Source organism: Podarcis melisellensis, assembly GCF_964234715.1.
Source record: "Podarcis melisellensis genome assembly, chromosome: 6".
In the NCBI taxonomy this organism is placed as follows: Eukaryota; Metazoa; Chordata; class Lepidosauria; order Squamata; family Lacertidae; genus Podarcis; species Podarcis melisellensis.
Window position 1 is genome coordinate 14,531,458 of NC_138538.1, and position 24,420 is coordinate 14,555,877.

The following is a 24,420-nucleotide window of genomic DNA, read 5'->3' on the forward strand; positions in this document are numbered from 1 at the left end:
AGGTTAAAAATTGTGTTGCCTGCCTACAAGCAAGCTGGCTGTGGCCTTTCAGAGAAGAGAGGCTGGATTCTTTCCTTCTGCATTCTTCTCAGTTGGCATCCAGCATCTGCTGCTTAACTGATGTGACGGGACAAATCTTGCACAATTCACCCTAGCAAACGGAAAACACGGTTGCTAAGAGAGTGTCAATATGGGCATACATAAAACAGAGGAAAGCAGGAGCGGTTTTTGCCTTTTGTAAAAACATTTTTCTTTTATTTTCTTTGAACGCCGCTTCTTTCAGTCTTTGTTTTCGCTTCCCTCACTGCACCCTCTTGCTCTCTTTGCCAAATGCTTTTGTTCTGCTCCTGTGAAAGTAGCCAAATGGCATTAGGCAGTAGCCCAGAGTCCTAGTTTCCTTTTTGCAGGTGCCAGCTCTGGTAGACCTTGGACTGCTGGGACCAAAACAGTCTTCTGCAGACATTAGTCTGGAGACCTGGTGAGTTAAGGATGCAAAATCCTAAGCACACTTCCTTGGGGGCAAGTCCACCAGGAACTGTAGCTCAGGAGTAGAGAATCTGCTTTGCATGCAGAAGGTCCTGGGTTCAAATCCCCACCATCCCCAGGTATGGCATGGGGATGTCCTTTACCTGAAACCTTGGAAAGCCACTGTTAGTCAGTGTAGACCAGCGGGTCCTAATTTTTTTGAGTCACAGAGCACTTTTCAGGAGAGAAATTGGTCGTGAAGAACTACCATTGCCCTTATGCCAAAGGCATGTACAGTGGTACCTCAGGTTACATACGCTTCAGGTTACATACACTTCAGGTTACAGACTCCACTAACCCAGAAATAGTACCTCAGGTTAAGAACTTTGTTTCAGGTTGAGAACAGAAATCATGCTCCAGCGGCGCAGCAGCAGCAGCAGGCCCCATTAGCTAAAGTCGTGCTTCAGGTTAAGAACAGTTTCAGGTTAAGTACAGACCTCCAGAACGAATTAAGTACTTAACCCGAGGTACCACTGTATTTATTTTTCTTTCCAATCTCTTTGTGAAGCAGTTTGGGAACCACTGGTATAGACAGTGCTGTGCTAGATGGACCAGTGATCTCACCTGGATATTTAGAAGCTTGCTACGTTGCATAAACTCCAATATTTGGGAGAATAAAAGAGATACAAAGATACGTTGCTGCCAGGAGTGGAAACCAAATGGCATTCTCCCCACCCGCCACTGCCCCTTTCCCAGGACCAACACCTTACCAGGTCCTCTCCAAATTTGAGGGGCGCCTTTGCAAGCCCCTTCCTCTGCCAGGGACTCGTGGACGGGCTTACCTGGAGACAATGGCAGGTGGCAGTAGGCAGCAGAAGTAGAAGCAACAGTGTTCCAAGCAGCACTGGGTGGCTGGATGTAGCTGCCATTTTTATTTCCCACAATGCCCTAGAATCATGCTACCTCTCAGCAAAATTTAAATGGCAGTTAGCGGCAGCATAGTGAAAAGATGGTGTGAGCTAGGAAGGTGTTAAGCTGTACGCCCTGCTGTACTTTCCCTCAAAGGGTCATGGCTCTCCATTTTTAAAAGATTCCCCATCAGACATAGCCAGTATTCAGCCCTCGTAAGCAGCATCTGGGCGGAAATCAATGAAATGTCCGGGAAGATCCGGACGTACGTCAGCCCATGTCGGAAGTGTAGATTTTGGTGGATTTCATTAAAAATAGCTCAAAAACTCTCTCTCTCTCTCTCTCTCTCTCTCTCTCTCTCTCTCTCTCTCTCTCTCTCTCTCTGTGATTTTGCAGGAAAGCTCAAAACTTATGTGTCTGGATTTTCACTTTTTGAAATATGGCAACCCTACCTTACCAACAGGACGTGGGTGGTGCTGTGGTCTAAACCACTGAGCCTAGGGCTTGCCAATCGGAAGGTCTGTGGTTTGAATCCCCATGACAGGGTGAGGTCCTGTTGTTCGGTCCCTGCTCCTGCCCACCTAGCAGTTCGAAAGCACACTAGTGCAAGTAGATAAATAGGTACCGCCCTGGCGGGAAGGTAAACGGCACTTCCGTGCGCTGCTCTGGTTCACCAGAAGCAGCTTAGTCATGCTGGCCACATGACCTAGAAGCTGTCGGTGGACAAACGCCGCCTCCCTCAGCCTATAGAGCAAGATGAGCGCTGCAACCCCAGAGCCGTCCGCGAGTGGACCTAATGGTCAATGGTATCTTTACCTTTTTTACCTTACCAACACAATAGGTACTGCATGCAACTGAGAATGTGTCTGCTCAGAAGCAAGGCCCACAGAGTTGACTTAGTCTTAGTTAGGTAAGTGTTGTCAGCCACTTGGTACTGAGAAGAGTTTCTGAGGTGCTGCACAAATTTGTACACTGGGAATTTTCCTAGAATAGGTCCCAGAACTGGAAGGAGTTTCAAACCTGTATTTGCTTTGAGCACTTAAAGGAAGAAGGAAGATTCAACAAGCACCATGATGGCCTACATTTGTTGCCCTATTTGATTCAACACTGGCTGGCGATGGACTGAAATGTGTCCCATTAAAACGTGCCAAACTTTTATCCATCGGTAATTTGAGATGCCAGGAAAGGTCAGTGTAAACGAAGGCAACATTCTTCTCAGAGTCAAGACACCCTTCCTTGACAGCTAAGGTCTGCTTCGTAGTCTCTCCCTTGCCCAGGGAATTGTTGCCATCTTTAGTAGCCTGGAAAAATTTTAAGGACCAAGGTGCTATTCTTAGACTTATCTCACTAGGGTTGCAAACAAGCCCTGCTACACATCCATTTTATCAACCCCCCTTGAGAAGTAATGGGGGAAAGTGCCATTAAGATTGCACCATGGCTATTGCCTTTTTATCTCTGGCAGATAGCAAGTTGCTATTCACAAATGCACAACCACTATAAGTTGCCAGGCCTTTTTTGGAAGCGAACATGCGAAGCTGTCTTTTACTAAATTGGTCTATGGATGCACCTAGCTCAGGGTTGTCTATGTTGACAGAAGCTCTCCAGGGGTTTAGATCACTGCAGCCTTGTGTCCTACTTTGGAGAGAACAGTTCTCTATTGGGAGGGCTTTCAGAGAGTAGTCTTCTCTTTGAAGGAAAGACCTTGATGTGAATTTCAGTCCAAGTCCAGTTCAAGAACCCTAAGAGAGAGAAAAGGTGCTTTAAGGGTGCACAATGGTTAGCACCTGCACACAGGGGTGCCAACATGAATAAAATATGAGGCGGGAGTCAGGTAAGCCCCGCCCTGCAAACTTGATTACAAGACGCACATAAGACATGGACAGCCACCTTCAGCCAGTGGGCAAGGAGAGAGGCAAAGGCTCTTGCAGGTCTTTTTTCCTGAGCCAAGGACTTGGTGGTGAGGTGGCCAGGGAATCTTAAACCAGAGAGCTTTTGAAAAACCCAGAAGCTTCACAATAGGAAACGAGGCAAAATATTTATTATTTGTTTTCCACCTTCCGCACACATGCTTCAAGGTGTTGTGCGAAATAAAATAAAAACAGCTAAGAAACAGTTAAAAGCAGCTCAGAAAACAGTGGTGGATAAATTTAAATGCAATATCAAGCAGACTCCCAGGTCAGAGACCTATTTATCCACCTGGAACATGTCTTCAAAGTGCAGGTACAGTAGTCGCCATGTGTTGTATCTCAATGGGCATTGTGTTCCACAGAACAGGAGCAGAGACCTTCTAAGTGTCTCTATTTTTCAGGGACATCCCTAATTTGATCCCGGTGTTTTCTTTTGGGGGGTGGGGGTTATTGGGTTGTTGTTTTTATTTTGATTATGTATTTTGTGGTTTTATATTTTGATTTCATTTTGTGAATTGCCCTGAAACCTCTGGGTATAGAGCAGTATATAAATTGTAATAATAATAATAATAGATTCAAATGCACCCCTAAAACCTTCCATTGGTGGCGGACAAAGGGACATTGGCCCCCTAGGAGTTGGTTCCTATGTCTGGACTGAGCAAGCACACAACTCACCTGCTCACAGTCTTCCCCACTAGGGTGAGATGTATTTCTATTTAAAAAGGTAAAGGTAAAGGTACCCCTGCCCGCACGGGCCAGTCTTGACAGACTCTAGGGTTGTGCGCTCATCTCACTCTATAGGCTGGGGGCCAGCGCTGTCCGGAGACACTTCCGGGTCACGTGGCCAGCGTGAGAAGCTGCATCTGGCGAGCCAGCACAGCACAAGGAACGCCGTTTACCTTCCCGCTAGTAAGCGGTCCCTATTTATCTACTTGCACCCGAGGGTGCTTTCGAACTGCTAGGTTGGCAGGCGCTGGGACCGAGCAACGGGAGCGCACCCCGTCACGGGGATTCGAACCGCCGACCTTTCAATCGGCAAGTCCTAGGCGCTGAGGCTTTAACCCACAGCGCCACCCATGTCCCGTATTTCTATTTAGATCACAGCAATTCTTTCTAAATTTGCACCTTTACATTTAAAATAGCACGCGTACATTCTATGCAAACATGTCCACTTTCGCCCTCTTTAAAGCATGCATATCCTTTTTGGGAGGGCAGGGCAGGGGCAAAGGAAAGAGTCATGACACCCAGGACGAGTGACACGACGTAGGGCGCATGTGTGTCATCGCTATGTACAGTGCATGCACCGTACGTAGCAACGCCGCACATACGCTGTATAGCAGTTTACCGCCGGCTATAGCGGTGACGGAGGGATCCCAGCACCATCTTTATGGTGCTGGAGCAGCACTGGCAGCAAACCACTATACAGTGCATGTGCGGCATTGCTACGTACAGCGTATAGCTGCTCGTGCCACCGCAAGCCCCCGCGGGGTTACTTCTTGTCACCCTCGCAGACATGGAACCCGGGGCATACCGCCCCCCCTGTTGTGACACCACTGGGGGAGGGAATGCACAGGGTTCTGTCTCATCCTTACCTGGAGGTAGAACCTGTGACCTTCTGCATGCAAAGCAGACGTCATACAACTGAGCGGTCAACACGCCGTCTGCCTTTTCCTCCACGGGTGGAGACAGGTGGAAGAAACCATCAGCTGCTATTCCTGCACCTAACCTGTTGAGGTTCATGCAAGAGCAGCGCTTGCTCTGCTGCATTCAGATAATAGAACTGGGACATACAGATTCCTGTGAGGTGGCAAAAGGAGAGGAACCATTCATTTCAGCTAGAATCAGAGAAATCAAAGCTCTTTCTATGCAGAGTATAAGTAGGTGTTCCAGGAATTTCCTGGTTAGGCTACAAGCCTGGAGGATGGCGTAAGCCTTTTGTATTGTATTTGACACAATACACAATGGCACATTTTCATCTTGGGCGAAAGGCAGCCGGAGGGTGATCCTAGCAGGTAAAAATAAGTACAGGGCAGAAGTACACACAAATGCACAGTTGCTTTTAATGAGTTAAAGAAGACGATCCTATCATACATCACCTGTAGCACCTGCAGCTTGGGCCTTGGATTCCCTGATGCTACATCTGACATGGACCCCCAAAACATCCCCAGCCCCATAGAACCCTGGCTTGACTGAGCAAAGGGCAGGGAAACTGAGCGCAGGGCAATTCTTTAGTTGCAAAGAAGTTGCTAGGTTTTGGCGGTGGCCAGGACAAAACACAAATCACTTTAGAAGAAGAGTTTGGATTTGATATCCTGCTTCATCACTACCCGAAGGAGTCTCAAAGCGGCTAACATTCTCCTTTTCCCTTCCTGCCCCATAACAAACACCCTGTGAGGTGAGTGAGGCTGAGAGACTTCAGAGAAGTGTGACTAGCCCAAGGTCACCCAGCAGCTGCATGTGGAGGAGCGGGGAAGCGAACCCGGTTCCCCAGATTACGAGACTACCGCTCTTAACCACTACACCACACTGGCTCTTTAGGAAAAAAAGAAAAAAGACAAAGACAAAAATTGCAGTGGACCTCCAGTTTTAATTTGGAAAAAGGAGTATATCAAAAGTTTGGGAAATATTACCCTGTGTTCTAGCCCTACGTAGCACCAGAGCGCATGCTTATTATCACTGCCACCCTGTCAGCTCCTGGCTTCTGAGATTAGGAAACTGCTTCTTATCATTCTGGCAACTTGAGAGCTGCAGTCTGGCATCCTCCGTTCACTAAAAGCGACAGAGGAGCATGTAAACAAAGCAGCTGTGATCTTTTTAAGGCCAGTGTCGATTCCCCCCCCCCCACTGCCTCTATTTTGCTCTCTGAAGAAATGGCCCCTTTCTCGTTTTCTATTGCTGGTTGCACTAAGCCAGTTTAGATGATTTTATTTCTTATTTTGTCTATTGAAAGAATTCTTATCCCACTATTCAGTCAACCAAAAGGCTGGGGGGTGGGGGTGGGAATATCAGTGCTAAGACGCTTCTTGTTCTCAGGTTTACAATCTAAAAGACAGAGCACAAAAGGAAAAGGGATCCGGAGGAAGGAGGGGGAAAAGCAAACTTGAGCACTTTAAAACTTTCAGAGGTCTTGTAATGACCAGCTGGAATGCAAATATTTCAAATATTTCAAGGAGGCAAATGTTGCGGCTCCTTCTGCTGAGTGGGTGGAGATGCCCTACGGTCCCACTTCTCTCCCTTTTCCTATAGGCTGATGTCATGGCTGCTGCAGATTAATGCAGAAGTTTGCTCCCTAGCTAACTGGGAAGGAGGGGGGACTGGGTGCCAGGGAGGTGGGCATGGTGCAAACGCACCAGGAGCAGTACCCGATCGGTGCCACTGGCGTGTCTCTCCTGTGCTGACTTCCCTGCTACCTTGCCCCTCTCAATAAGCAAAAATGAACCGCCTTACCAGGATGCCAGTGCAAGCAGCTCTGCCGCAACAGAGGTGCCACATCTGGATTAATGGAGAAAGGGCAGATCTTTATCATCGTATTAAAGTCCCAATAGCAACAAGTGGTGAATCTGAACACTCAGAAGAGCCCACTGTGACATGGTGCATTTTTGGCATCCCAACTTTTTGCTTGAGGTCTCTTTCTTATAATATATATACTCTGACAGACCTGATTTCTGCATAGACAGAGTCAGAAATAAATTTATACGCATGCCAATTTCCAATAGCAGAAAATAAATGCTATCAGAAATGCTAAAGATGCCATAGAATATGAACAATATCATGGCTTGTGGACTATAGGAAACTGAAATATGAATCTTCTAAGTGCATATAGGATTGGTTCATTGCTTGTAAATGCTATACTGAATTTTTTAAAGTTATCGATAGGAGACTACCTTGAAAATGGCATTTATTCTAGTGGAAACGTGGTACAGAAATTTGCTTTCTCATAATCATTACTGTTTTTAAAAAGGACCCCTGTACTTGAATGATAAAATGATAATTTTATACATACATACTTTATAAAAAGGATCCTTAAAAAATTATTTCATTGCAACCAATGCTCACATTTGTGGGTTTTATTCCCTTAATTTATTAAACAAAGGGAGCCATCTACTCTTATTGCAGCATTTGATCAGGCGCAGCTCAATACATCCAGCTGAGCATTGAGTGGTGAGATAACAGCAGAAAGCATTCTATCTCAGGGAACAGAAACTTTTCCAGGAAAATGATCTGGTTGTGCACACGCGATTCCTCCCCCTTCCTTCACAACGAGACAGTCATTTGGGCATCAGTTGATTTTGTTATTCAAACTATTTCAGTAGCTAGGGTTGAGTTTTTTCTTTTTTTAATGCAGTAGTGGGAGCTTTGCAGCAAGCAAATCACTTGGCTGGCAGAATTGTGCAGGACACAAAGAGAGAGAGAGACAGAGCGATGACTTTGCTAGCATTTTCTGTTTACTAATGCAATGAATGTTAGTATAAGCTTTTCAAACCAAAGAGAAAGTATGTACGAGAATCTGCCTATTGGATTAGTATCTCCCCCTGCCTCAAAAATTGCCCAGAGAGAAATACAATGTCTCATTCCCTCCCCCCACCTCCCGCTGCCGCCAATTTATCCTCAGAACAGCCCTAAGAGGTAGATTCTTCTGTAAGAGAGTGGCTGGCTCAAGGTCATCCAGTAAGCTTTGTGGCCTTGCAGGGATTTGAACCCTGATCTTCCTTGTTTACACGCTCGAAGAAGAAGAAGAAGAAGAAGAAGAAGAAGAAGAAGAAGAAGAAGAAGAGTTTGGGTTTGATATCCCGCTTTATCACTACCCGAAGGAGTCTCAAAGCACCTAACATTCTCCTTTCCTCCCCCACAACAAACAATCTGTGAGGTGAGTGGGGCTGAGAGACTTCAGAGAAGTGTGACTGGCCCAAGGTCACCCAGCAGCTGCATGTGGAGGAGCGGAGACGCGAACCTGGTTCCCCAGATTACGAGACTACTGCTCTTAACCACTACACTACACTGGCTCTAACCCAGTGACAGCTAAAATGGCGGCCTAGGATGTTGCTACAACTCTCATCAGCCTCAGCAATTGTTAGCCAGGGATTATGGGAGCTGTGTCAGGAAGGTTTTGGGCGCCACATGGCAGGACAGAGTCTCAAGCAAAGATGCGCTTTCCCAAGCCCACATTTGCCACATGTTCACACTCCTGACTCAGCAACTTCTATGCTGGCTTCGTCATCTCCACAGAATGGAAGATGGCAGGACCCCCAAGGACGTGCTCTATGGGGATGTGGCTTCAGGCCTCCGGCCAATTGGCAGACCAACACTGTGTCACAAAGATGTCTGCAAATGAGACACAAAGGCTGGCAACATCAAGCCTGCCATGTGGGAATCCCTCGCAGATAACCGCAGAGCCTGGAGACAGTCAGGTTGTGTATCCACAGCAATGACCAGAGGAGGAATGGCTGCTAGGAGGAGCGCAGACAGAAGAAACACCATGGCGCACCTGTAGCAGCAAAACTAGACACCTTCATCTGCTCCAGTGGCAATGAAACAGGTCTCTCCCATATTGGTCTCTACAGCCACAGCAGGCGCTGTAACTCCCCAACAGTTTGACTTCAACCTCGGAGGTGCACTCTTCCATTGTCTCCCAGGAGAGATGGATGCCACCCATGGGAGCTGTAGTCAAATAATATCTGCAGAATACATTGGATAACCCTGTTCCAGGGTGGATCTACACACAGGGGGGAAACCACTATAAATAAATCAGAAATTAAATCGTTATAACAAAAGAAAACTTGCAAATAATTTTTAATGCTCTCCAGTGCCGTCCAGTGTTGCATATTTATAACTCATAACTTATAACTCTGTTCTTTGACTAATGTAGCTGAGTCCCCAAACTAGCTCATGTACCACAACAAACTGTGCATTAGCACATGACTGGTGATTATTGGCTTGTGGTAACTTTGAGGTGGGCTTTTCCACTGTTGGCCTCAGGGCTGTGAAGTGACCTCCCTGCTGAAATACAGGAGGCCCCATCAGTATTAGTATTGACAAGCTACTACTATTGTCTATTTTACATTTTCCTCTTTCAGTTCTGGGAAGTTATAAGGAATGAGCATGGAATCAACACCACAGGAAACTATCAAGACAACTTACCTCTGCAGCAGAAAAGAATTAATGTCTATTTCAATCAAGCCTATTGGAAGTACATGGGGTTGTTGGTAATTGGGTGGGGAAATTAGATTACAAGAGCCATAGCAGAGGATGCAAATAGAAAAGGCCTTGTCATCTTCCATTGCCATGAAGTCTCTCAATCGTTTATATAGATTGTTGGCTGCACTTCAGGGTTAGTTCTCAGATATGATCAAGGGAAGTAATAGTGCCACTGTATTCTGCTCTGGTCAGACCTCACCTGGAGTACTGTGTCCAGTTCTGGGCACCACAGTTCAAGAAGGACACTGACAAACTGGAACGTGTCCAGAGGAGGGCAACCAAAATGGTCATAGGCCTGGAAACGATGCCTCATGAAGAACGGCTAAGGGAGCTGGGCATGTTTAGCCTGGAGAAGAGGAGGTTAAGGGGTGATATGATAGCCATGTTCAAATATATAAAAGGATGTCACATAGAGGAGGGAGAAAGGTTGTTTTCTCCTGCTCCAGAGAAGCAGACACGGAGCAATGGATCCAAACTACAAGAAAGAAGATTCCACCTAAACATTAGGAAGAACTTCCTGACAGTAAGAGCTGTTCGACAGTGGAATTTGCTGCCAAGGAGTGTGGTGGAGTCTCCTTCTTTGGAGGTCTTTAAGCAGAGACTTGACAACCACATGTCAGGAGTGCTCTGATGGTGTTTCCTGCTTGGCAGGGGGTTGGACTCGATGGCCCTTGTGGTCTCTTCCAACTCTATGATTCTATGATTCTAGAAATAAGTTCAAAAGAGTTTTGGACTATAACCCTACCCTCACTTCTCCCCACCCCCTTTTAAACAAGCTTTATTAAATCTGATATAGGCTTAGATACATAAATATGATAATTACATAAAACAGCAAAATGCATAATACAATCAATGAATTGTTTTTCTTGCCACATGTGGCTATTAAAGGTGTAGAGAGCCAGGGAAGCCAACAGGATTTCCTGGGTCTGTTACACTGTGTGTGGATTGGGCCTGCAATCTATTTGACAAGAACTGGTGCTTATGTACATACCGTATTTTTCGCTCTATAAGACGCACCAGATCACAAGACGCACCTAGTTTTTGGAGGAGGAAAACAAGAAAAAAAATATTCTGAATCTCAGAAGCCAGAACAGCAAGAGGGATCGCTGCACAGTGAAATCAGCAATCCCTCTTGCTGTTCTGGCTTCTGGGATAGCTGCGCAGCCTGCATTCGCTCCATAAGACGCACACACATTTCCCCTTACTTTTTAGGAGGGAAAAAGTGAGTTTTATAGAGCAAAAAATAGGGTATATTAACTTAACCTAGCAAATTTCATACACCTGTTGCAAATATAAAAGGGGGAGCGAAGGAAAAATATACTCAAATCCCAGATGGGAATATCGACATTCCATCCTATGGTTGCTTATCAGCAGTGATCAAGTGATTAAATGTCCTTAGCAAAGGAGCTGCCTGCTGAGGGCTGAAACATTAGCACTGCCTCCCACTTTTATGCTCTAACTTTCTTCAGAAATGCCTGACTGACTTACTTTTTAAAAAAAGCATACACAAACTCTCTGTCCGGCAGGAAATACTGAAGCCACTTCAAGTGTTTGAGCTAGATAAACTCCGTTGAGGGCACCGTGTCCCTTCCCCTCATCCCCTTATCAGCCATAGCAAATGTTTTAATGACTCGTTCGGTGGCAGCAAACTATGTCACTGGATAACCTCTCTGACCTCAGACACAGAATACATTAGAAAACAAGTGTTGAACAGGAGAGGCAATCTTCCCCAGACTGATTCTTTGAATCCAAATGCTGTTGGTGGAAAAGAGAGGATATATTGATATTCCATGTTTGAGCCTTGATTGGAACACCTTCCCTATCAAGAAAGGTTAAAGAACTGAGCTTTTCTTTAGTCATTTTGGTTTTTTAAAAAGTGGGCTGCATAACTGAGTTTCCAAGAATTAGCGGGTTGGACAGAAAAGCATTTCTCTCTCTTGTAATACTTGACATTGGTACAGGGTGGCAGTGGATTCACATAACTGATTGACGGTAGGTTAAGGACAGACAAAAGGAAATGCTTCTGTAGACAATTAGAATATGGGACTTTGAGAATGGGCTGGAAAAAGACATGTCGCCCGAGACAGAGAGATACCAACAAAAACTATTTTGGTGTGTTTTATGAAATAGCAATATTTGAGTATTTTTATGCGTGAATGTTTATACAGTATATTCAAAGAGATAGCTGATTATTACTTTTTCAGTATTATGTTGCTGTCATATTATATGGCATTGTGGTGCTATTTTCGTAGCTGGGTTTAGATACTTAAGCGCATTGTTTGTGGACAACGTGGCTTATAAATAAAATGGCAATGGCAACGATACAAGCTGGAATCCAACAGCATCTGGAAGGAATGGGTTATCCAGAAAGATAGCAGGACCAGCAGTCCACAGGCCAACCTTTTGCTAGCTTCACTCATTTTTTGTTTGTGCTCCAGACTGGAGCATCTTGATGAAGGAAGAGAGATTGACTGATCCAAGCACCTACTTTAAAGGCTCCATCGTGGGAAGCCTACCAAGAGTTTGCCATCTTAAGGCAGTGTTGGAGATGCAGCTGTTGGAAAGAAGTGACTTGGAGCAACGCTGACAAACTGCTTCTGAGTGACACAAGCTGCTCTCTCTTGCCAAGGCGAGGCAGCCTTCAGATTGCTGGGCCTGCTTCTACTCAGGATGCCCTTTTATTGCCCGATAAGCATTCGCACTGCCTCATTCCTTTCATTCTAACGCCAGCTTACCCGTTTGTCGTGAATGAGCTCTTGACAATTCCATCCATCAAGAGGTCCCGGGCAAAGCACATTGAGAAACGTTCCCCTTGACTACTCTAGGGTAGTGAAACTCACCGAAGGCCAACGAAGCAATCAAAATACTTTTTTTAAAAAAAGATGGGGTTAAGTATACAGACACTTTTCTATTAATACTGTTCTAGATTGGGGGGGGGGACCCTCTAAGCCCTAGAAAGTAATAAATGGTAGGATTTTGATTATGTGGGATGTGAAGGGAGAAATAGAAGCTGTGGAGAAATGACCTGGCCAAGCTAGGGCCATTAAGAAACGATAAAAGGCCATTAAGAGCCATTGGAAATACAAGAGAACTGTCCTCCCCCCTTGTCCTGGGATGTGAAGAGACGGGGGGGGGGGTTGGAAGGTTGCCAGGGTAACTGGGTGTGAGGTGACATGGAAAGAGAGTTTTGAGCAAGGGTTTCTGGGTAGAAGAAAGGAAGAGAAAAAAGACTGGGATCCATCTTGGGCAGGTTGGCTGTAGGCTGACTGGGAGAGACGCCTTGGGCTACACTGCTGTGGGGAACAAGCCCCTCTTGAAATGCTGTAGGATGTGAACTCCTTCCAGATGTTGCTGAACTACAACTTCCATCCATCCCAGCTCCCATGACTGATGAGCAAGGATGATGGGAGCTGTAGTTCAGCAACCTCTGCAGGGCCAAAGGTTCCCCAAGCCTGATGTAAAGAGATTTAACACTCACCCACCACACAAAGTCCAGAATCTGAAACTACCAAAGTGAACCCACTGGCGCCTCTCGCAAATTAGGAAACAGACCTAGGACTTCAAATGTCCCACAAGAGACACAATCATGCATCCTTCGAGGCAGAGCAATTTTGCCATTATCTCAGCATTTGGGCACTGTGATGTGTGTGTACTCAGGGCAAAGCCCATGCCCAGTTTTAGGTCAGATGAAACAGTGTGACTTGGCTTGGGAAGGCAAGGATTTAACCAGACAAAAAGAAACCAGTCATGTCATTAAAAGCCTATTGAGAATGATGGATTAGTGGAAATCCTGTGTGATGAGCCGTTGCTTGAAATAAATAGCTCTGGTTCAGTTGCTTGCCTGTCGTGGATAAAATGAAAAGAGGCGAAATGATAAAGACTGCAAAATGAAGGTGGTTAAAACGCCATCCTCCAGCAGAACTACATGCTTTGTGGAAGGTGAGGGCCCCTTCAACCTTTGATGCCCCTGTCATGTGAAGTTAAAGAAAAAGATGGCTGTGTAACATGGTGACGTTGGGTTGGTGTTTCCCCACGTCTACAAGAAACACCCAACAAAGTAGAACAAGGTACAGGAAAATGTTAATATAATGTCTTCACGTCACGTGTTTGCTCCCAACTACGCATTACGAGGGAGATGCGGGGAAAGTTGCAACCAGATGTCTGCTTGTCACTTGCAGTATAGACCTCAGAAAAACACTATCCTCTGCCCATAATTCTTATATCCAAGTATAGTAAAGGTAAAGGTACCCCTGACCATTAGGTCCAGTCGTGGCTGACTCTGGGGTTGCGGCGCTCATCTCGCTTTATTGGCCGAGGGAGCCGGCATACAGCTTCTGGGTCATGTAGCCAGCATGATTAAGCCGTTTCTGGTGAACCAGAGCAGCGCACGGAAACGCAGTTTACCTTCCCGCAGGAGCGGTACCTATTTATCTACTTGCACTTTGACGTGCTTTCGAACTGCTAGGTTGGAAGGAGCAGGGACCGAGCAACGGGAGCTCATCCCGTCACGGGGATTCAAACCGCCAACCTTCTGATCGGCAAGTCCTAGGCTCTGTGGTTTAACCCACAGTGCCACCCGCATCCCATATCCAAGTATAATCCTCAAATATTACACAACTGTGAGGGTTGAAAGACAGAAGAGGACTCCACCAACCTGGAAAGAGCACAGCCATCTGGCCCAGCTGTAACTCATGGATGCAAGAACCCAGCTGGATCAAAGGTCCATGTAAACCAGCATCCTGTTTCTGAATGGCCTCGGGAAGCCCACTAAACAGGCCATGAACGACAGAAGCTCACCCACATCCCTTGGCCTCTAGCCAACTGGACACTTGGAAATTCCATCAGCTCTCACATTCTTAATAGCCAATGGTAGACCTCTTTTAAAAAATAGATAATGACTATCAAAAAGCATTATGCTGCGAATACATATACTTGTTTTAGCAAATGGTGATGAACTTAAACTACCTTAGCTTTTTTATAATATTCCCAGGAGAGGGTATCCTACATGCTGCATTTTGTACTTTTATTATTCCAGCACAGGATATATAATCTCCATCTCGCAACGAATCGATTACCTCGTAACCTTCCTCCTCTCACTCTGACAATATTATTGGTTATTTATTTCTTGCATTAAAAAGTTATAGTTCACTATATTGTTTTTTTTTAAAAAAAAAACAAAACCCAACAACCTCAAAGCTGTTGACAGAAAGGTAAGTTTACAGCCCGTATCCCATATTTTCAGGAACCAGTTAATCCAAAAGAGGAGTAGTGTTGGCCTTTTTCCATTTAAAACGTAAGGCTAAACATGCAGCTGTCGATAAATGAATCCTTGTCCCAGTATTCTGATACTATATTATAGCACGGCACAGCGGTTACTATAATACAGCAACATTACTTCAGCGTCCAATTGTAGTGTATGACGTCTTATATTTTCAGTTTCGTTTACGACAGAAATCTAATGCATTATTTTACATTCTCACATCTGAGAAAGTGGGCTCCAGTTCATGAAAGCTTATACCGTAATACATTTGTTCGTCTTGTTAAAAAGTGCCACAAGACTCTCTGTTGTTTTTATTTTAGGGCATGGCCAAAAGTTGTGCAACACATCTGCCCTAGGAAAGATTACAGCTCCAACAAGCCCTGAATACATTTTATTAAGCAGAAGTGGGGCTAGATACCATCAGAACAAGATTTTGCAAAAAACAACAACAAACCTTTCCTGAAGTTCATACCAAGAACCTGATATGGTTCCATGCTTCCAAACCCAACACCGTGTATCAAATGACAACTACTTAATTAAACTGCATTCCCACTTCTGTTGATTTCTAGATGTAACCCACTTGCCAGCTAAGTTACATAATTTATTTAAATTCCTCTTAGCTTGCAAGTTAAAGGTAAAGGGACCCCTGACCATTAGGTCCAGTCGTGACCGACTCTGGGGTTGCGGCGCTAATCTCACTTTACTGGCCGAGGGAGCTGGTGTACAGCTTCTGGGTCATGTGGCCAGCATGACTAAGTTGCTTCTGGTGAACCAGAGCAGCGCACGGAAACACCGTTTACCTTCCCGCCGGAGTGGTACCTATTTATCTACTTGCACTTTGACGTGCTTTTGAACTGCTAGGTTGGCAGGAGTAGGGACCGAGCAAAGGGAGCTCACCCCCTGGCGGGGATTCGAACTGCCGACCTTCTGATCGGCAAGCCCTAGGCTCTGTGATTTAACCCACAGCGCCACCCGCTTCCCTAATAGCTTGCAAGTTAGGTGTAACTAATTCAAAGTTTGTACTGAATCTGAGTGCACGGTATTCTGTCAGTAACCTGCTAACCAAGTCCATGGCTTGGACTTCACTGATTGGCATTCCCTTGGTGGCTTTCCTTCTCCCAGGGCCCTTGCAAATAACAGGCCACAGCAGCCCTTGCCACAGCCCACAGCCCCATCTACTATAAGGCTTCAAGAGATAATGCGACGTTGTTTTAAAAATCAAAATAGTTTATTGCTCTTCTTTTGTAAAAATGCACTTAACTTACACTGTGTCCTTTGCTTAAATCAGCAGTTTGTACCATTGGGTATAAAAAATGTCACGTTTTAAACCCTTTCTTTGTTCAAGTGTGAAACACCTTTTAAAAACTCCGATCCATTCCTGACATTCTCCTAAGCACTGACGGGCCCACGGGCCCATGCTTAGCTTTTTATATAAATACTGTAAAATTTCTCTAGGCTTTGCAGCATTATAAACAAAAGATCTATCAAAGTAGACAATATGTTCAGTATTCTTTTTTTTCCTTCCTTTTTTTTTGCTTTAAAAAATATACCTAAAACTTTTGAGATAATCTTAAAAGAGTAACAATTACAAGAAGAAGAAGAAGAAGAAGAAGAGAGAAAATTACAGTGCGTTGACTAAAGGAATATTCCAACGTCCTTCGAGCCAATATTCCCTTTTTTCTTGCATGTTGAAAGTGATTTAGCGTTACTTAGGAACGTTTTTTTCTTCACCTACATACAATAATTTAGTTGAGAATTAAACAAGATATTACTATTCTTCCACCTGCACTTCACAGCTCCCGTGAATAATAATAATAAAAAAAAAAGATCACAATAAATATTAAAATAGGTTCTTTCTTTCTTTCTTTCCTCCGTAAGGCATCTTGAATATTACAAAGTTTTTAAGATGAGCCAAAAAGAAAAAGGTTGCTTTTTATTTTCATTGCTGTATTCTCCGGGTACCTTCTGTGGCAAGAGCAAATGGCCAGCCTGCAGAGTTCAGTGGAGTTAAGTAGTGCATAAAAGCAGGAGCAGGGAGTGAGAAAATGATGGCCGGTGGAAGAAGACTGATTTAAGTGTGCGCAGACCTGCGGTTTTCCTCTTTAAGTCGCTTACAGTCCACCTCTGCAACAATTATTTGTCTTCATTAAAAGAGAGAGAGAGCGCTTACGAAAGTTCATTTGTTATGAATGTCTTTTTTTTTCTCTGTTCCTTTTCTTTTGCAAAGCTTGCCTGTAACACTATAAATAGCTTAGGTATTGATATGCATTCTTCCTAAAAAGTCTTTTAAGAAACGCCCGGTTTATTTTATTTTTGAGCTGCTTTCCTCTTTCGTCTCACGGATTCCGACCCCAATCCCCACCCACTAAAGAAAAAATATATATATTTCCACTCCATCATGGGAAGAAAGAAATAGTCCTTCTCCAAAAGGATGGAGGTGATGCTGCCGTCATCATCTACTGCATACGGTCGGGTTGCAGCTGTGTGGCTGGATACTGCATGAAGGCGGTGGAAGCGGCTACTGCAGGATTGGAGGCGGTGAGAGGTGGTTGGACAGCTCCCGTGTAGCCATATCCCATGTAGCCAGCAGCGGGAGAGGCAGCGTACGGATACTGGTCGTAGGCAGCAGTGGCGGTGAATTGCGAGTAGGCCTGGGTCGCCGTTGCGTAGTCTATGTAGGGAGATGTCATCGACTGTACAGGGGTCGGGATGACCACGCTGGGCTGGACGATGGCTTGAGGGTAAATGAAGTGGTGGGCGAGCCTGTGAGGTTAAAGACAGACAGAAGACACAGTCAAGATTCTTCTTCACACAGGAGAGCAGCGAATAGTTGGGAGCAGGAGAGCCAAACCATCACCGGGCTATGAAAACGAGAAAGCAGATAGAGAGAAGGACCAGTGAAATACCATATTTTTCCCTCTATAACACGCAGATTTTTCCTCCTAAAAAGGAAGGGGAAATGTCTGTGCGTGTTATAGAGCGAATGTGTGGTCCCTGGAGCCGAAAAATCAGGCAAAAATCAAATCGCGCTTCACGCAGAAGGGAAACCTGAAAAGAGGAAGCGGCTGCTTTCCTGCATTCTGCCTCAGGGTCTTACTGCCCACCCTCCTCTGTTTCGTTGCTGTGTTTGCTGAAACGGAACAAAGAGCAGGGAAAGCCCCTCCCCTCCAGGCAAGCAGAGGGGAAAGCAGAGTGTCGTCTCTGTGCTCCGGTGCTGCTGGGGGAGAGGGAGAGAAGGGGGGGAGGGAGAGAGAGGGGGGGAGGGAGGGAGGGAGGGAGGGAGGGAGGGAGGGAGAGAGAGAGAGAGAGAGAGAGAGAGAGAGAGAGAGAGAGATGGCTGGCTGGCTGGCTGGCTTGGGTGGGGGAAAACTTTTGCCTTTCTTTCCTCCCTCCCGTTAAATCCCTCTCCTGCATTCTTAGCCAGCTGCTTCTCTGCACACCCCTCTCATGTCCCTTCTTTGTTTTTCCTTCGCTCCCCACTTAAAATGTGGTTACAAAGCATAGATCCACATGGATCCTCAGGATCTTTGCATTGGGTCACCCCAAATTCACCATCAGATCACATAGCATGTCCATGGCTACAGCCTGCCCCCCCCCCGAAATCACGCACCCACTGTTGCCTGGGGCTGCAATGGTGCAAAAATGTGGTTAAAAAGCATGGATCCTCAGGATCTTTGCATTGGGTCACCCCAAATTCACCATCAGATCACATAGCATGTCCATGGCTACAGCCTGCACCAAAAAAATCACGCACCCACTGTTGCCTGGGGCTGCAATGGTGCAAAAATGTGGTTACAAAGCATGGATCCACAGGGATTCTCAGGATCTTTGCATTGGGTCACCCCAAATTCACCATCAGATCACATAGCATGTCCATGGCTACAGCCTGCCCCCCCAAAATCACACACCCACTGTTGCCTGGGGCTGCAATGGTGCAAAAATGTGGTTACAAAGCATGGATCCACAGGAATTCTCAGGATTTTTGCATTGGGTCACCCCAAATTCACCATCAGATCACATGTCTGTGGCCACAGCATGAAGCACAAAAATGATACATCCACTGTTTCATTCAGAATGTTTTTTCCCTTGTTTTCCTCCTCTAAAAACGATGTGCGTGATATGGTCAGGTGCGTGTTATAGAGTGAAAAATACGGTAAAAAGCAAAGCAAAAAAACTGGGAAGGTTTAAACCAGCAGACAGCCCAACAGAGGCCCATGGGTTGGTTTCGGCTTCCAACCAGCTTCTTCCAAGACAACGTCATACCATTCTGTCTCGTCTCCAAAACAGCCAGTCAACTTTCAGTGCCCACTGAGCATGCTCAATCCTCATCAGGCTGTTTTGGGAGTAGAGTTTTGTTTTTCTAAAAGTGCATTTTGTGTGTTTGTGTTGCCTGTTGATCACCTCCTATCTTGATCTGTTTTGACCACATCAGGATCCACACTCAGAAAGTTAATGATTAGTCTGTACACACAATAGCATGCAATAATTCATCTAGTCCTGCACTGCATTTCAACCACCAGCCAGCTAGATGGCTCCTGGATGTTCACAAAATGGTGATGAATAGCGACAGCCACCTCCAATGGCACCTAGCACTTCTGACAGAGGTCACCTCAGCTGCAGAGGTTATTCACTCTGTTGTGGGGAGTGGGCTTAGGCTACCTTCGCACTTAACTCTCTCAGAACAGTTTACAGCCAGGAAGAAAGTACTCCTGCTCACTTGGTGCATTCTCACCTACTGAGATGACAAACGACATGGCTGAAGTTTATTCCAGCAGCTAAGTACTTCCTCTTCCATGGAAGCAGACAGGAATAGCCTACTCACTACTAATATATCGGCCATATTGACTGCATTCTGCAGTTTGAGAGGACAGGCATGAACACTCCCCTCCCTCTAAAGCTAGGCTTCCAATTCAGCCTTGAGTCCTCAGGTACTGTTGGCCTCCAACTCCCATCATCCACAGCCAGCTTAGCCAAAGGTCAGGGTTGAGGGGAGCTGTAACCCAACATCATCTGTGGAAGGAAGGAAAGCACTATGGAACATTTAACACCATCTCGCTTGGCTGAATTGAGAAGCCAACACATTTTCACACACACCCTTCCTTAAGGTTCCTACTGCATTCCTAATTTCCATACCACATTTAATTGCTCCAAAGTCCTGTGTTTCTCACTTCTAATATGCACCATCCCTTTTCTTTTTTTCAGGTGTCCTCAGTGTATAGTTTTTGGATAGGCAAGCTAAGATCTTATCAGCTTCTGTGGTCTGCGCTTGCCATCTGAACACGTCACAACATCTAAGTTCTGCAACAACTGGTAAGCTGCCGAGCAAAACCGGCCGCCATGCTGCAATCGACTGCCTTTTGGTCAACCTGCAGCACCAGGAGGACTAACACAAGTCGCTCCTCTGCCACTTACTTCTCATAGACCATCTTTGGGCATTCAATCCACCTCCCCATGTTATTAGAAACACCTGAGGGCGAGCAGGGATGTCCTGGTCCTGCCTTCCTTCTGCCATGTGAAGGGATGAGTTGGACATGGAGATGGAGCCAGCCAGCAGGCGAGAAAACCAGCCAAACACTCCTGCTTGCACAATTCTAAAGATATTGGGAAATACCTAGATATTCTAGAAGCTGCCACTATGCTTGTCTATTGTCTCCTGGTTATCTAGAAGTCCAAGAGAAGCATGCAAAGCAGTTGCCAAGTGTTTATTTGCACGGTTTATCATTTATAAACCGTTACCATCGAATTATTTATTTCTTGTACTTATATCCCAACTTTCTTCCAAGAAGCTCAGGGTGGCAGGGATGGGTCTTCCCCTCTCTACAGTAACCTCTCAACAACCCTATGAGGTAGGTTAAGCTAAAACTTGAAGACTGGCCCAAGGACACCCAGTGAGATTCATGGCAGAGAGGGGATATGAATTCTGGGAATACCCAGCATTCAAAATTCGCAAGGGTCCAGGTGCAAAATGCACCTGTGACCAAGTGAAGACGCCTGGGTGCTGGAATGGTGCCTAATGTCTCCACCAGGTGCATATACCTAAGGGATTTTTGAATCTTGACTGTTTTCACACATTAGCAACACATCTTGTAGAAGTCTATCCATTATATTTTATTTGCACCATTGGAATGAGTATCTGGAACCAAAATGCTTTTTCTGTGCAGCCTGAGCAGGAGCAGTCACCATTAAGTTCTCAAAGTTCTTAACCTAGCTCAGGCATCCCCAAACTCGGCCCTCCAGCTGTTTTGGGACTACAACTCCCACCATCCCTAGCTAACAGGACCAGTGGTCAGGGATGATGGGAGCTGTAGTCCCAAAACATCTGGAGGGCCAAGTTTGGGGGTGCCTGACCTAGTGCAAATGAGTCATCTGAACTAGCCAGATGTTTAACTGAGAATAAATCACAGTCAGTCCATCATTTGAAAAATAAGACTTCAGAGCCATCTTGCCCCCACATGGCAACTAGACTTTCTGTTTTGGCAACTGCAACCTTGATTCTGGGAGCCATTTGGCACCTAGGTTCTGACACTTGAAGTATCAACGTAAGATTTGAAGTATCACAACGTGTGAGCCACAATCGCCCACGTCTGTGGGAAGGTACTCACTTCCTATGCCCGTGGTTCCCAACGTGGGGCACACGCCCCACAGGGGGTCAATTCAAGAATGAGTTATTAACAGTGAATGGCCATTTAGGCTTCCTCCACGTGAATAGGAGTTCACTTTTTGAATAATAAGAATTATATGTCACGGGAAGCGGGCATCAGGATTTTAGAGATGCTTAGGTGGGGCCAAAAAATGTTGGGAACCAACTGGTCTATGCCAAGTGCCATTTTTCTTCCTTAATAATTCTACTGCATATCAGCTCTTTTAAAATCAAGCACAGTGCGGATGGGTGTCATAAAAATGTCTGGAGTTGTGGTTAAAAGACCAAGAATAGGAACAAGAAGCTTCTTTTATTTACAGTCCACTTTTTTGCCACATACATTTTGTGATACATTTCATTATACTGTCTATCATAAAAAGTTTAGCAACGAGGCATTTTTGCTCTGGCAGGCTGTCCCAGCTGGGTAAATGGGCCTTTGCCATAAGTGCCTGCTCTATATGGTGTCATCCAGGGCATTCAATTCCGGCACCTTTCAGGTTGGCGCCACTGCCATTATAAGAGAATGAGGGAGGTGTTCATGGCAAGTTCTGGCACCTCTGTTTCTAGAAAAATCGCACTGATTTCATTTATGTTCCAAGTGTGTGTGTGTGCATCCATTCTTAAGGAAATTAGCCCTGGGTGCTCGCTGGAAGGAAAGATCGTGAAGCTGAGGCTCCAATACTTTGGCCACCTCATGAGAAGAGAAGACTCCCTGGAAAAGACCCTGATGTTGGGAAAGATGGAGGGCACAAGGAGAAGGGGAACACAGAGGACAAGATGGTTGGACAGTGTTCTTGAAGCTACCAGCATGAGTCTGACCAAACTGCGGGAGGCAGTGGAAGACAGGAGTGCCTGGCGTGCTCTGGTCCATGGGGTCACAAAGAGTCAGAAATGACTAAACAACAACACTGCACATCACCTTCAGACGTAGTCAATAATCAATCAATCAATCAATCAATCAATCATCCTTTGAGCACTCCCACTCAGACTGCAGAGCATGTCTAGCTTTTGCTTAGTCAAGGCTTTTCACAAGAAGCCAGTGATCTGCTGAAGTTGGGCTTAATGATATACAATATCTTTATTTAATAAAATTTGTTTAAAGAACTCAACGCTGTAGCTTCTGGTCAAGATTTCCACAAAACAAGTGTTATTGTCAAAACAGAGTCCTCTGTCCACCTCAGCCATGCCTGTGAGGCAATTTCATTACGGCTCTCCTCATCACTGCATCTCCAAGGTACTGGCCGGTTGCTTCTAGCTATAATTAGAGTAAAGGCCTTTTCAGGTTTTGTTTAACATTCCAGCCTGTTGTCACTGACTCCATGTTTAAACCTGTATTGCCACAATAGCGAAGGCTCCTCTCTTTTTCTGGCAGCGATTATTATGAGGCGTTTGTTGTAAAAACACAAGGCGCTTGCACTCTTTACTCTTTCCCCCTTCCTCTCTCACACCCTATTCAGATTTCCTTGAAGTTGCCATGCAAACAAACTCCCCCATTTCCTTAACAGGCTGAGACTTGTGTTGGTTTCGGCAGAAAATAAACTTATCTGGGACCCTGGATGAAAGAAAGAAAGAAAATATCTGCTGACACGAGTTAACTGCTTTGCGCTCCCATTTGTACTCCTCCTTCAAGGAAGGAAACTTTTTCCTGAAAATTTCTTTAGAGAAAGAAGAAGATTGCCACTAAAAACGTTTTGCTGGAGTTGGAAACGTGCTCTGTTTGATGAAAGTCCTGGGGAGAAGCTCCCCCTCCTCAAATCAAGTAAATCAATAAAAAATACTTAAATCCAACGTAAATCCTGGCTACACCCATGGCTTATGGTCTTATTTTTGATGGCCTAAGCCTTCCACAATGACTTAGTCAGGGTTGAACATTTGGTTCAATTCACTGGTTAGTCTAATCTACTAAAAGAGTTTCCAGTCCATTAAAAAAAGGTGTCCCTGATTAAACTGGGCAGCAGAAGTTTTGTATTAATGTAATTTCTATGCTGCTCTGCTACCGAAGTTCCCTGGACAGCATGCTAAACATCATCAATACACAACCATAAGGAGGTATTATGTACACTACAAAATGCACCACAACATACATTAATCAACAAAATTAAAACCTTTAGAAAGCGAGACATATGTTAAAGTCTTTGCCCAACCCTATCTAAATTAGCAGCAGGTGCGCTTCTCTGGAAAGCAGCGTTCAAAATTAGCCAGGCACCAGGCGCATTTTGCAGCTGGCTATCGGCAACTTGCGACCAAGTGAAGATGCGCAGGCGCCAGGATAGCACCTGATGTCTCCTCACCATTGGGAGGTGCATGCCTGGGGAATCCTTGGATCTGGACTGTTTTCACACACTAGCAACACATCCCATAGGCACCCACAGGATCTGACTTGGCAGTGACACTCAGATGAGGACTACTGTACCAATGATGATCTCAGATTCGGAAAGAAATATGAGTGATTTATTTTTTTAATGGTTCTTAGAAAAGCCCTGGGTAGCTGGCCCCACCATGGAAGAAACATTTCCCCTTTTCTCTCAGACAGGGAAACGCCACTTCCTAGATGGGACCTGTTGCAACAGATGCAGTATCCAAAAACATTAAAAAAAAACCAAAGAAAGCAGGCTTATTTCTTTGAAAAGTAGTGTTGCTACTGTATACATATTAAAAACACATATGGATTAAACAGCGAACACTTTCTTAAACTGGGTAACTGTTTTTCCACCAAGACATACTGTGTTCCACAAGCTGTATCATTCCCGATACTTACCATTACGTTATTTAGACTATTGTATTTTAATATTCTGTAGGAAGCCACCCAGAGTTGGCTGGGGAAACTCAGCCAGATGGGCAGGGTATAAATAATTTATTATTATTATTATTATTATTATTATTATTATTATTATTATTATTATTTAGAACATGAGGCCACTTTAACCCATGTCCTGACGTGGAATTTAATCATAGCCTGTCATCATCTGACAGGCATTTAAATAATTTCCAGCACCGAAAAAACCACACCCCAACTCTCTTAAGAACGCCCCAATCTTAAAATG

General features: G+C 45.1%; 1 protein-coding gene and 1 long non-coding RNA gene across 2 annotated transcripts in view; one reads left to right on the forward strand and one right to left on the reverse strand.

Moving 5' to 3' along the window:
* The window catches only part of LOC309373290, a 252,764-nt gene that overhangs the window by 167,354 nt on the left and 60,990 nt on the right, over positions 1-24,420 (forward strand). The gene's annotated exons all lie outside the window — the stretch shown is intronic.
* The window catches only part of RBM38 (RNA binding motif protein 38), a 30,509-nt gene continuing 22,031 nt past the window's right edge, over positions 15,943-24,420 (reverse strand). Inside the window, exon 4 of the mRNA XM_081917317.1 lies at positions 15,943-17,499. Coding sequence (XP_081773443.1) covers positions 17,193-17,499 — 307 coding nt within the window. The 3' untranslated portion in view covers positions 15,943-17,192. The remainder of the gene's footprint in view (positions 17,500-24,420) is intronic.